Raw genomic sequence first — 13740 nt, 5'->3', positions numbered from 1 at the left:
CATTTTGAAGGAAGGCCATGTGTCATGCACTGTAAAACCTGGCTGGGTTCTTGGTGCATATCCAAGAGAAATTCCCTGGAAACAATTTTTCACAGGATGAGACCATGGTGCTCTTCTTCTTTCCTTTCATCCCTTCCAAATGGGTGTGCTCATGTGAAGAGAGGTCACCAGAAAGCCGCCATGGCGATGCAGAGAGCCAGACCCACACCTTCTGCTTTGTTTCTAGGTCCTGTTGAGCGAGGCCAACTCTCCAGGCAGCTGCCCAGGCACTGCAGCCTTCCAGGTAAAAGCACCACAAGGGTTGTCCTAGGGCAAGCCTGGGAGTGGGTGAGGGTGCCAGTGAAGATGGGGGTTCAGGTCTGTCTAGACAAGGTGTCTCATGGATTTGAGATTCAGTAGCAGCTTTGTGCTACTTGTGATTCACGGGTGGCCCAGTGCTTGGTCTCACTGGCCATGAGAGCCTCCTCAGCATCTTCAGTCCCTTCACAGCACCCATAGGATATCACCTAAGCTGTTGTGTTTGTCAGACATCTGGGTTTGAGACTGGAGGTGGAGCTGAGTCAACACCTTTCAGAGGGGACTTTGAAGTCTTCACAAATCCTGGTTCATAATCTCTTCAAAAGATGATCAGAACTGAAGAGCAGGCATGAAGGAGAGACAGCCACCTCTCATACAAGGGACATTTAATAAGATGTTCTAGTGAGCATCTGCGTGTGTGGAGATGCTGGCCAACGGTGTGGTTTGAATGATGTTCTATCTCACTTGAAAGCACAACGTCCCTCTTGCACTGCTCAGCTTGTGCTTGGCTCTTGGAGCTACACAGGAAAATTTTATTCTGCACATTCCTCAGCTTTTGCGAAAGGCCATAGTCCAGAACCAGAAATAGTCATTGCCCAAATGATTTAATGCTTCAAAAAGGAAATGGAAAAGGGAAAACTGCAGCTGTAACATGGAAAGGAGGCTTCCAAGGGCTAGATTAGACTCTGGCAGATTTTCCAATGAGTTGGCCTCAAACTGTCTTTGAGTAGGAAAATGCACAAAGAGTGGGAGAAAGGTGAAGTAGGAGTAAGACTGCAGGCTGCAGGCTTGTGTCTTTTTTGGGGTGAGGTGGGTTTAGTTCTCTGCAAATTGCTTCATTTCATTATGGCTCACTGCTGGAAAGAGATAATGATGCTCCTGCTGTCTACTCTGGCTGGAGAAGGGGTATTTTTTTGCACATATGGGCTGGACCCCTGGTATAAGGATGAGGTGCTCAGCTGGAGACAAGGGTCTACCTAGTGCATCTCTGTGTATTGGGACAGGCTTCAGCTCATGTAATTGATGCAGCTGCAGTGATTTTGGCAGACCTTGTCCCCCCAAACTGACACCAAAAAAAAGAAAGGAAGGCCATGAAGTCTGGTGTGAGTCTCCAAGAGGAAGAGGCTCACCAGGAGCACCAACACACAGAGCACACCAGGGCATATTGCTGTGCTGTCTGTCCCCAAAGGACCCACAGGTCAGGGTCAAATTGGACAGAGTTTCTGCAAAAAAGGACAAGAATTTCTGGAAGGAGGACAAAGGGGAGAGGTCATGTCCCCATTTCTTCTCACCTAGAAGCTAAGACTGCTTGGATGAAGGAAATGTGGGTCCATGATGCATGTACTGGCAGCCCCTGTTCTACACAGACAGGCAGTGCTCTTCCTGGGCCGCCTTCTTGCTTTAGGGAATTTAAGCTTTTCTTAACCAAATGCAAAATACAACTCTTCCCTTCGGTGTTGAGCAAAAAATTTGGTTTGGCATAAAGGATTCCAGTTTGCTCTTTCCCCCGGTACATTAAGAGTTTCAATGATTCCCGCCTTTCCCCTTTGCCTTCCTGCCACCGACTCCCAGCTTGGCCAGCAAACTGAGCAGTCTCCCAACCCTGCCTGGGATCTCCTTGCAAGCATGTTAGTTTATGGATTTTCTACTTGGCAAAAAAATCTAGATAGGAAGTGAGCATAGTTACATCTGCAGGGAAACCGCTGATGGGACAGCTTTCTGAAAGTGACTCTTGGAAAATTCAGAGAAAAGCAGATTCCTGTGTAAAGAAAGACAGCTGGAGCCACTTTTGTACAGCAGACGCTGCCAAGGAGTGATCACTAGGAACAGCACATTCATATATACAGTCGTCCTGGAAATTGTGACCTGGGGAATACCTTTCCCACCTTTGCTCATTGACTCCCATGTGAGTGCTGCCTTGATGCTCTTGAAAGAACCTTCCACTTTGCACACTGGGGTGGTCAGCAGGAATTAGTTTGATTTTTGTAAAGTGGTGAGCCCAAAGAACAAGATGCACTCGTGTGGAGAGCTATCTTCCATACAAAAGGGCAAAGTGTGGCTGAATTTTAAGAGAGAACAGCAACATCAGACAAGCTGGACAGTTTTCAGTAGAGATAGCAAGGAGGTTGGATAGGTGGAAATGTTCAGCCAAGACAACATTGTCCTTTCTGTCATCTCGTCATTGCTGAAAGGGACTTTTCAGGTATTATGGCTGAAGCTGTTCCTTGATGAGGGAAAACAGCTCAGGGAAGGGGTCTGTATGGCCCCAGAAGGTTAGGATCTAAAGTTTTAGCTCAGGAGAGGGGGTAAGAGACAGCCTCTCCTCTCCTCTCCCCTCCTCTCCTCTCCCCTCCTCTCCCCTCCCTTCCCTCCCCCTCTCCCTCTCCCTCTCCCTCTCCCTCTCTTTTGCTTTGCCCATCACCAAACAGGGATTTAACCCAGGACTAATCCAAGAGCACCAGCCAATTGTAATGTCCTGAGTTTAGGAGGCAAAAGACAGCAAAAGAATTACGATTACTTTAACTATCATTTTACAGTTTCAAGGCCATCACTTCTAATCAAACCATAAACTGGATATGATATACAGCCTGCTTATACATTGTACATATGACACTGATTAAAGAACAAGATGAGCTAATGGTGTGGAAGTCATTGCTGTGAACACACGCAATCCCTCGTACGCTGTAGCACTCTGTAGCACAAAAACTCCCAAGATGCTGTATTGTACGGTGTCGTTATGAGGTTGGGGCAGCTGTCTGAGCAGTAATTCTTCATCCAAGCCATCGCAGCAGGGGATTTTACCCCACTGAGCTGGTACCGCAGGTGCTCTCGGTAGCTCTTGCTGGGCAGGTCTAGGTGTGTGTGGTGAACAGAGTGACCATGGAAATAGAAGAAATCCTGCAAGTCCACAGGAGGATGTGGAGAGCAGAAGAATCCCCTGAAGGACACGGGGGCTGATTTCAGGGACACGGGGTGGAAGGTTTGATGGTTATCCTCCCTGCTGACTCCTTCAAAACACGCCCCCCCCCCATTTGTGAAGATCTGAAGTTTGCCACCTCACCTTTGGCTCCAGGCAATTAGGCAAAACTATTTATGCTTATGACCTTCAACATCAGTTGATCTGAGTGATTTACAAACTTAATTAATTTAACCAAAGGGTAGAATGAGAGAGTGAAATTAAGTAGAAGTGAAAAGAAAATCTGGGATGAAACAGGCCTCTATTGCCATAGATTTACCCTTAACTATATCCTGAAATTGGCCTAGTTTTGCTCAACTTTAGAAGGAAATCACACGTTCAAGCAGTTTACATCATGTCAAAATGCCTTTTGGAACTTTTTTTTATAAGACACCTCACTTAAAAAGAAAGTTTAATAGCTCAAGAAGTGACGCTGGCATGGATTTTGATTTTAGCATCTTCCTTTCCAGAGAAGGATGAAACTCTTTGTGTTTGTTCCAGCCTGGTCCAAATCCAGGCTTCCGATCCCAAAAAGTCCTTGCAAAAATGGAAACTCTATCCATTGCCCAGCTGTAATTTTAAACAGAATGGGGATTAATGCAGTTTTTCTGGCAGAGGATGTGGAGCAGAGCACAGACCCCTCTGCCAGCTCTCAGGGGAGGTTGGGGGGGACGTTTTGTTTTCCCTTGGCAGAGGTGTCAGGAGGAGGAGCAGCCAGAGAGAGTGGTTTCTCCTCTGTGCCTCTGCTCCCAGGCTGCATCATCTCCCCTTGCAGAGCCTGAGGGATTAACCCAAAATCCCAGAGAACCAAGGAGGGGTGCTGGAAGATGAGCAAACTGCTAGAAAGATCCCCCAAGGTGTACAAAGCCTCTGCAAGGCAAAAACACTCATCCTCAGCTGGTCGGCATGCTGCCATTTCTCCTCCTCCTTCCAATCCTATTAGTATTAGAGAGGGATAGAGCTATAAGAGGAAAAGCCCATCTTTAGCAGCAGTGCTGACAGCTTGCCTTTTAAATCTTTGATAAGCACTGGCTTGCACAGGCACTCTCATCTGCTGCATGACAGCATGCGGAAGCAGAAGCCCAGTGGTCTGGCCCCTGCTGAATGCCTGCTGGATGCTGGGCACATGTTTGGAAGGTACCTGGGGAACTTCAGCCATTAAAATGCGGTGATGGAGCCCCGGCGTTGCAGTTCTTCCTCCATCAAAATCTGTTTCCTCTGCACTTGTGTGCCAGGACCTCAATTCAAAGCCATGTTCCCTCGTTTGATATGGAGGTGATGGCTGCTGTTCCCCGTGCCCTGAGATCGAGGGCACCTGCAACCTCTGGAGAGGGGGGACAGATCTGTCAGCAAAGATCACTCACCATGACTGCTGAGTGTCTGTGTTCTTCCCTGTTCATCCCACGCAGCTCCCAAAAGGGTTTGCAGGAGCCCTGTGGGATTGAATTTGGCTCAGACTTCCTCTTCCATGTCTCAATTCAGGACTGCAGACAGTCCCTCTGCTCAAATGGGTGCAAAAATAGCTACTCTGGGGCATTAATTAGAAACCTTTATAAATGCACTGACAGATGGTGACGACAAAGACATTGCCAGAGTCTCTGGGTGAAGATTATTGTTGTGGGAAGTAGAAGGCCATGTTTACAGTTTAGGAGAGTCAGGAATTGACTCTGGGAAACCACAGTTGATGGTGGTGGCAATAGGCATGGAGCATGCTGGGATTCTGCTGCCCTCTCCTGGATGCAGCATCTTCTTCTGGTCCATGAGTGCTGGATTGTGGAGGTTGAGTATGTCCAGGTTGTCTGTAACGCAGGCCCCTGACATCCTGGCTTCTGGCAACCACAACCCATAGAGAGATACTCAGTTGTGGGTCTTTCGGAGGCTGGGGCACCCGGTCCCACCCCTTGCTGCCATGGTGAGAATGAGCATATTTTGGTTGTATATCAAATCAGGATGACCTTGGCTAAACACTTCTCCCTCTTCAAGAGCAGAGATGGCAGCACCGCAGGGAGGCTCGTGGAGGGCTTTGTGCACAAAGGGTTTTACCTGCAGGGCAGACCCAGCAGTTGTCCACTGAGAAACCACTTAGCTGCTGTGTCAGTGGGGCACGCAGTAGTCCAGGCTGTGGAAAGGGAGAGATCACGCTTTGTTCCCAGGGTGGCACATGAAGTCACCACATCAGATGAGTAGAAAGCTTATGTTCCGGTCTAAATCTGATTATCAGCTCTTCAGTAGAGAATCTTAGCTTGTAGGTTTGGGAAAGCAGAGATATCTGCCCTGAAGATGAGCAGGAGCTTAAAGTGTGTGAAAATGGATTTAGGAAGAGCATCAGTGGTGATCGGAGACTGGGGACACAGTGGCTGTACCTTGGGGACCTGGCCGGGTCACAGCTGTGTTGTGCCCTGTGCTGGATATGCAGCAGGGTACGAATGCTTCAGTGGGGTATTCAGCACTGAAATATTTAAATCAGAGCAAGAACATGTCTGTGTGTCACACAGTGTCAGCATGCAGCATGTAGAAACATGGGAGAAGGGGGAGAAAGTAGGGACGTGAATGGGTTTACAAGACGCGTGCCTCAGGCCTGTAGGATGCAGGCAAGCACAGATGCTAGCACCCTTCACCACTTTTTTTTGCCAGACCCAACCTATTTTCCCATCATGCTATGTGTGTTTGTAGAGTAAAAAGGGGGCCTACAGAGCGTGTGGTAGACCATGCGCCAGGCTATGCATGTAAGCACGTATGTGTCCCACTCTGACCTCATACCCCCAGTGCACACAGCAGCCTCTGGACACGTGAGCAGCCCAGAGATGCCAATCCCAAATTATCAGGGGGTGTGGGGGTGGGGTAGTCTAGTAGATCTGCCCCACACATGCATGTCTCACAGAGGCAGCAGCCGCTGTTGTGGGCAGAGCAAGTGGAAATGAAGCAGCCTGGATTTACTGCACTGCATGCCAATGGGGGATGATCTAGTTACAAGGCTCGGTCATAGAGAGGAATATCCCTTGTATGGGGCAGGAATTACAGTTAAGTCCAAAGCTATATCTGTGCTATATGGCAAATTTAAGTGTCTGCATAGAAATGGCAGGAAAGAAAAAGCAGCAAGAGCTGGAGCGCTAATCTTAGTTTACAATAAATACTTCAGCATTTCCTCACTGTTTGCAACAGTGTAAATGAAGCAATATCTTGAAAGCAGTGATAGAACGATTTAAGAAAGAGGGAGAAGAGCTTTAAAGAAGGAGGAAGAATAGCAATACATGGTGGGAGGCTGTGGGAGGTGGTTACAGGCACCGCCCTAACCTGAAATATCATCCTAAGGAGTCTGGGAGGCACTGTTCACAGTGATCCTTCAGGATCACAGCAGATGCTGTCCAGATCACTCCCCACCCTGGGCACCCAGCGTGATGCTCTGAGAGGTGCTTTAGACCCTGGCCCCTTCTCACACTCCCTGTGCATCATTTGTCTTCTAAGTTTTTCTTCTTTGGGTCTTGATTTTTTTAGGTAGCTCCTGGCTTGGCCTGCCGGTTCCCCAGCCTTCAGAAATGGAGCACAGCCCAAAAAAACACATGTCTTCTTCTGAGCCCATCCTGGATCTCAAGACAGACATGGCAGAAGCACTTCCAGGTGAGAAACGTACCCGTCTGCTCTCCCAGGTACCTGCAGTCACACCATGCAGAGCCACCCACTGGTCACCTTGATGGACCTGCACTTAGCAACAGGCACTTGATAGGGATGCGTGTTCCTGCCAGGCCGATGTCACCGTCCTTCCCTCCTCCTGCTGTACCCCATTCCTTCACCCCAAATGGCCTGATTTGCTCCTCATTCCAGTTATGCCAATGCCAAGTTGGGCTCAGGCTTGGAGTCATGGGTTTCTTCACAGCCTACTTTGACCCTGTGGTGAAACCTGGGGTGCTCTGGTTTAGCCCCCATGACCCTAATGCTCAGCTTCATCACTGGAGGGTGACAGGGCATCTTCTGGTCCAGGCAGTGCAAGGCTTCTACTCATGAGCATCAGTCCTGGGCAAGGTGGACCCTCCAAGTCACCCCTCTCCTTAGATGTACCTGTACTGTGGTGTACTTTCTGTATGTTTAAATAAGTCAACACCAGGTCACTATAAGCTCTTCGAAGCTCAACAGATTTCCCATGCTGAGCTACTTCCAGAAATTAGTTTCCCACTGTGCATGCCATGCCAGAGAGCGGATGAAAAGGCTGAATCACATCTCCTGGGTTGCAAGCATTCAGCCTTTTTTAAAAACAGGATTGCAAGTGATGGCTAATCTCCCCTTCACACATGAGCACCCTTGATCTCCTCCTGAGAAACTGCAAGACAACCTCTGCTGCTTCCTGACACTGGAGAAAGGAAAAAATACCTGTTTGTTGGATGTTCCCAACAAGAGACACAAAGATGCAAATCCCAGTGTGGGGATCTGTTGCTTTGCTGGATTCACCTGTCTTTCATTTGCTCATTTAGAGGGAGCCCAGTGAAGCAGACACTCGACCAGTAGGCATTAATTTCTGGAGCTTCTAACCATATAAATCTTAATGCCCTTTTCGTGATGTTACAGCCAATGACCAGGAGAGCCAAGAATCCCTTTTCTTCCCCAAATATCAATGACAAAAAATGTCTGTGCTTCATTTTTTCATTTGCATAATTTATTTCCTCTATAATCTTCTCAAAGCTGTGGATGCAGGCAGGATGCTGTCATCCCACCTCAGGGACATGTCCAGTGATGATCTGTGGCTGGGGACAAATTTGTCCTGGACAGAAATGGGTGGCCTGAGAAGAGTACACACCCTCAAAGTCTAGCAGTGACTGTCAGGAGCAAATTGACCCCTCTTTTAAGTGTATGCTGAAGCATCTTTATGGTTGCTAGAGCGAGGTTAAGAAATATTTCAGCTGTGAAAGAAACCTGGCAATTCTTTAAGGGCACCAAGAGGAGTAGTAATAACCAATGTGCTAACTCACACTGTGACATCCATCTGGGGTTTAGTGATGGTTTGATCCAGGTAGATATTTTCAAGCCCTTGGAAAAACCTCCTGGCCTCTTCCAGATTGAAGAGGTCGGCACAGGAGTGGCTGCTCCTCAGTTGCTGTTGTCCCCTTGGCGAGAGCAGCACCTCTTGACAAGGGTTTGCCATACACAGAACTGATGAGTCACTCCTGCCAAGAAATAGCCAGGTCTCATCCAAACTGACAGGCTTGACAAGAAGTGCTTAATGAAAGCTGCTTTTGCTTCATGTGGTATTGAAACATCTACCCTGGGCCAGATGTTTTGCTGATGTAAATCAGCATTGCTCCATTGGCTTCAGTTACAGCAGCTTACAACATCTGAGGGCCTGGCTCTGCACCATCACCGGAATTTGACCTCTTGTTTCTGAATCCGTTCTGCTTTGCCAAAACAAAACGTGTTATAATTCCTATCCCTGCCATAAAGCTGGAGTCATTGCACTCAAAAAGCATGACCAAATGAAGCAATCATTGCAAAATCTTGGTCCAATAAAGCTGCTGTCCATCATGTACATACTCACAATCCCTCAGCTGGCTGTACTTTCGGAGGCATCTCACTTCTTCCAAAGCAACTCCTCCAGCAGATTGCATGCATACATTATTCTCAGAACAGACTTTGCAAGGACTGGGACATCCCAGCATGAGGGGAAAGCAAAAATTCTGCCTACCCATGCCAGAGAAGGCAGCCAGATTTGGGAGACCCTTGGAGGGGGGAATTTACTGCTTCTTCTCCCACCTTCCCTGGGAGTGCCAGAACTGAGGCAGATTAGCACAGATGCTAAATTAACCAGTGACATTATCACTCGATCCAATATCCACCACTTATTCATAAAGGAGAAACAATATTTGGACTGCACAGATCCACGCTGAGCAGGAAATGTAGTCTAAAACTGAGCAGAGCTTGTACCCTTCCAAAAGAACAGCAAAAAAAATATATGTTTGGGAAACAAAAACAATTTCACAGGGATGGATTTGAATTGCAGCAATAAGCTGTGTGATTAAGGCAGTCAAAGAACACACAGTCACGGCCCCAGGCTTCACACAGGGAGGCTTCTCCCCTTCCTCAGCAGGCAATCTCCAGCCCTTGCACAGCTCCTGCCAGCTCTGGGGAGAAGAGGAAATAAGAAGGAAGTTAGAGATTAAATCCATCATGGGATGAACTCAAAACAGAAATTAGCCTGCTGATGGGTATCGTGTCAGCGTTCACCGAGGGGTTTAGCGAGTGGCAAGTGCTGATTTAGATCACAGCAGGGGCCTGCCCCTGAATTAACTGCAGAAACACACCCTTTACAGTATTTGTTACATCTCCAAACAGACCCTGGGTGCTGATAGAAGTCATGGATAATAAAAAGTGTCTTGAGTTAGATATCCATCTGTCATTCATGACAGAAACTCTGATTTAAATGCAAAAAAGGTCCAAATTGCCTAGCATTCCTATGTGTACTCCCACAGAGCACACACTCCTGGGCTGCTGCATTGCCTCTGTGTACACGTTTGCAGGATGGAGGCATTTCCACGTTGTGCCCACTCCTGCAGTGTGTGCATATCTACACAAGCACTCAGCAAATACTTATTTTATTTAGATGAACGCTCTTGAGGGTGTTTTGCTTCCTGTAACCACATTGCCTGTAATCTAATGCTAAACATCCTTATATGAGGTGAAATTGTGACCTTCATACCCACAGGAGGTGGAAAGGGTGATGTTTGTGAGCCCATCTTCATCATTTATACACTTCTCAAGCTGTTCTTAATGTCTTTATCATAGAGGACCTGGGAGGAATGGGGGAACAGAGCTACTGCCGGCCAAGGGGTACTGCAGACCATCCATGGCACACACGGAACAAACACCAGCAGATACCACTGACCAGCTTTCTTCCACCTTTGAGAGCTGGACATTCCCTCCAAGGAGAGTAGCTCGTGGTTCAGTCAGCCCTCAGAAAAAAAAACCCTGAAATCTCTGATTCTTGAACCCACCTTGCCACCTCCCGACAGCAAAGGACAACCTGAATGACGGAGAAAAATCTGGATTTTTTTTTTAAGGCTGTAAGGTTGGGTCTTTCAAGAGGTACACCTTGCTGTTAGATTATTTCCTGGTTCTTGCTGAGATGTTGCAACAGCAGGAACTGATTATAAAAATAGCATCAAAGGAGAGTCAAGCTAGGTTTTCTGCCACCCATGCAATGAGTTTTGGGCTCAAGCCACTCTCTGCACCTGCACATCACAGATAACCATCCTAGCTGGTACTTTCTGCTGAACTTGGTACCTTCTGCCAAGGGATCCAGGCCTCCCTGGAGAGCCATCTCAGAGCTAACGGGCATTACCAGACCTGTGTGGCAGGGCCTGGCTACCAGCCTGACAACAAAGCTCATTGGCACGACCACACGTGAAGCTCCCAGTGCTATCCACCAACTGGATTAACATCATTAAACAGACATTTTTGAATATGCAAAGCAAAAGCAGCACATGTGCTGATAAATATATATATTGCTCCACAGGGCGTAGAAAGGTCCTTGTATTTTAGCAGGGAAGTTTAAAACCAAAGACAGTTTGTCTGTCCTGGTCCTGGCACCCCTGGGTCCTGCTGGGGTTGCCATAGCAGTTAATCCATTCACAACAGTCACCGGTGCTACAGATTTAGCAACAACCTTCGCTGGCACAACCTGTCTAACTGAGGCTCTTGGGAATGCAGAGGTTACTGCTGCAGGCACATGGGGTCAAAGACATTTATTTATGCCAAGTCTTGTCCTTCTTTGATAAAATAAGGGAGGTTAGAGCCAACCAGGACAGCAGACACCAGTTTTTGAGCTCAGCTTGACTTTTCATTAAACAATTCAGTCAGAGGCAAGACCTGAGATTGATGGGGTCTAGGAGCTTGCACAGAAGCAGCTTCTTTGCCTCAGGCATGGGTAAGTTGCAGATACACCCTGTGCATCCCGGTGAACATCCAGCCTGTACTGACCACCGCCAGCACTCAAGGCAGACACAGGCTGGAGCTTCCCAGGGCAAGTTGCTCTTACATATAAAATCTGCAATTGTTTCCATCACCACCTGCTTTCTGGACACAGTCCAAGCTCCCCATCACTGTCTGGTTCTCAAGTAAGAATTAATGAGAAACATTTTGATGAAGAGTAAATCCGTTTTCTGAACACGCTTTTAGAGAAAGCAAAATTTTGGTTTAGGTGAACTGCTTACATCCCTGCCTCCCTTCTCCAGGCACACACAAGGACTAAACATGCTCTTCCAGCTCTTGTTTTGAAACTTTTACCCATCTTTGTTCCATAACATCCTAAGTTTAAGAGGCTGGAAAAGAGTTTAATAAGCTTGTAGAGGAACTGAGGTGTTACTGTTTGACCCCAAGCGATGTGTTGTTGCTGTTTTTTCATTTAAAAACTGGAAGGAAAAGAACTGTTGAAATAAAGCCATGGAATAGAAATAGCACAAAGCTGTGCTTTTACCCACGGTGGGGCTTTCGCCCTGATGCCTGACTCTCTGCTTGGCTGCCTCGTACAGGCTTAGAAAATGCTTTTGTTTGGGACAAAAAAAGAAGAGAAGAATCTCCTTTTCTATTCTGGGGAAATCTGGGTCTCTGCAGCAAATGGTGGGAAAGGAAAAACGATCTTTGAGGCCAATGTAGTCTGAGCTGAAGATCCCTCATTTGCCTGGGGAAGCAGCCCAGAAATGAGCTGCTCTTCACTTGCGTGTGTCAGGACCTTATAACACACAGGGACCCACATGCAAAGAGGCAAACCCAACAGTGTGAGCCTGGGCCATCACACATGGTGAGTTCATTTCCCTATCAGACATTCTGGAAAAATAAAATGCTATCCAAAAAAGCAGCAAGGGGTTGGGACGGTGTATGCTTTCCCCTGCAAAGCACCAGCGCACTGCATGCAGGAGCCCATTAATTGCACGCAGCAGGACTTCTATCAGCACCATGGGGCTGCATGAGAAGTGTCACTTCTGCACTCTAATGGATGCTCTATAGCAGACAAAAGTGTCACATCGGAGGCAAAGTCTAAGAAAATTTTAAAAGGATGAGAAAATCAGTCTACATAATAGATCTCTTTTCCCAGCTCTGTAGCTGTTAGGTACACTCAGAAGAAGAGATGTGAGGCATCCTAGGATCATCTTAGGAGCTATAGCCACATATAGCCAGCCACAGGCTGCCCCACAGAGGCTGTTGCTGCTGTAGACAAGACACACAAATGTGAGGAAAGCATAGCCCAAGGGAAAATGAAGGTGTTCATCCAAAGCTGCAGAGAATATCAGTGGCAAGGAAATGCTCTGGAAGACCTAGACTGCCTCAGTGTCAGATTTGGTCCAGGTCAGGCTTTAGCCAAAGCAATCCCCACACTCTTTAAATCACTAGCACACAGAAAGAAAATATATGCTCATCTTAATAGCACACCCCAGCCTTTTAAGTGAGGTCAGAAGGACTCTAGTCTCATAGACAGGGTTAGGCACAGATCTCTAGACCTAAGTATCTTGTACAAGTCATGAGATATCTACTGGTGGCCAGTGTAGAAGAGTGGCCAAGGTGAACATCCACCCGTTGTCATCTGTCTGATGCTGGATCCTGCAAATTCCAACGTGGAGCTGACTTTTCTCAGAAAATGTCTGCAAATCCACATTGCTTTTGGCTACCCTCCAGTCCTTTGCTGTTTGGAAACACATGTGCCCATGCAGGTGAACTTGTGGACTGTGATGCTTGGCCAAGATGCTTGGCCAGGAGGAATTGCATGTTTCAGCAACATATGGGGAGAAAATAAAAACCTGCTGAGGTCTACATTTCTCAATGCAAGAGTGCAAGATCACTTCTACAGCTGTTAGTCTGAAATCAGCCAGAACAGGCTGAGGTAACCTACCTTTGGTGAATGAGACAAAACAAAGGTAAACAAATTGTAATGGGCAATTAATTAATATTTCCAAAGACAAGTCATTAAAACTCACTAGCTCCTTTATGCAAAGTCCTTTGTCTAGAGATGACCTAAACTACCTCCTCATACCTAAATTAACAGTATCACACTGCTGGTACATGCAGAACATCTGGACGAAGCTGTGCACTGACACAGAGAACTTCACTGGAGAAGCACAGGAATGGCCTGAAAATCACCTTCTCAGTAGTTTCAAAGCAAAGAAATAATCCCTTAGCAAACCTATACTCTAGCAAGAGATTTTTCAGTGTGGCTGCGCACCATTGCGCTGCTCTCCCCAAGCTCGGCAGCCCACCACGCATCATAGCAAGAGCAGAGAGATTGGGAGCGTGTGCAGGTTTGTGACCTGGCAGACAGCCTTGCCAGACCATGCAAAGGGAACCAGTACAGTCTGGCATGGAGAGTGTGCAGGAGCTATACCCAGGAGACTTGCTTTTGTTCTCAGTTTGGTGACCTTAACAAGTTATTTCACTTCTCTGTGCCTCAAATGGGAATAATGTGATGTAAAATGTGTTGAAAGCTTAAAAAAAAAAAAAAAAAAAAAAAAAAA

General features: G+C 47.1%; 1 protein-coding gene across 2 annotated transcripts in view; it reads left to right on the top strand.

The window, feature by feature from the left end:
- Nucleotides 1-13740, top strand: part of LOC113480071 (BTB/POZ domain-containing protein KCTD12-like) — a 70801-nt gene that overhangs the window by 21141 nt on the left and 35920 nt on the right. For both annotated transcript variants that reach the window (XM_026848635.1, XM_026848634.1), the window contains exon 2: nucleotides 6749-6871. In XM_026848635.1, the coding sequence (XP_026704436.1) occupies nucleotides 6749-6871 (123 nt within the window). The remainder of the gene's footprint in view (nucleotides 1-6748; nucleotides 6872-13740) is intronic.

The sequence above is a fragment of the Athene cunicularia genome (assembly GCF_003259725.1).
Source record: "Athene cunicularia isolate RWA chromosome 4 unlocalized genomic scaffold, athCun1 chr4_part3, whole genome shotgun sequence".
Taxonomy (NCBI): Eukaryota; Metazoa; Chordata; class Aves; order Strigiformes; family Strigidae; genus Athene; species Athene cunicularia.
This window is presented reverse-complemented; position numbering and strand designations above follow the sequence as displayed.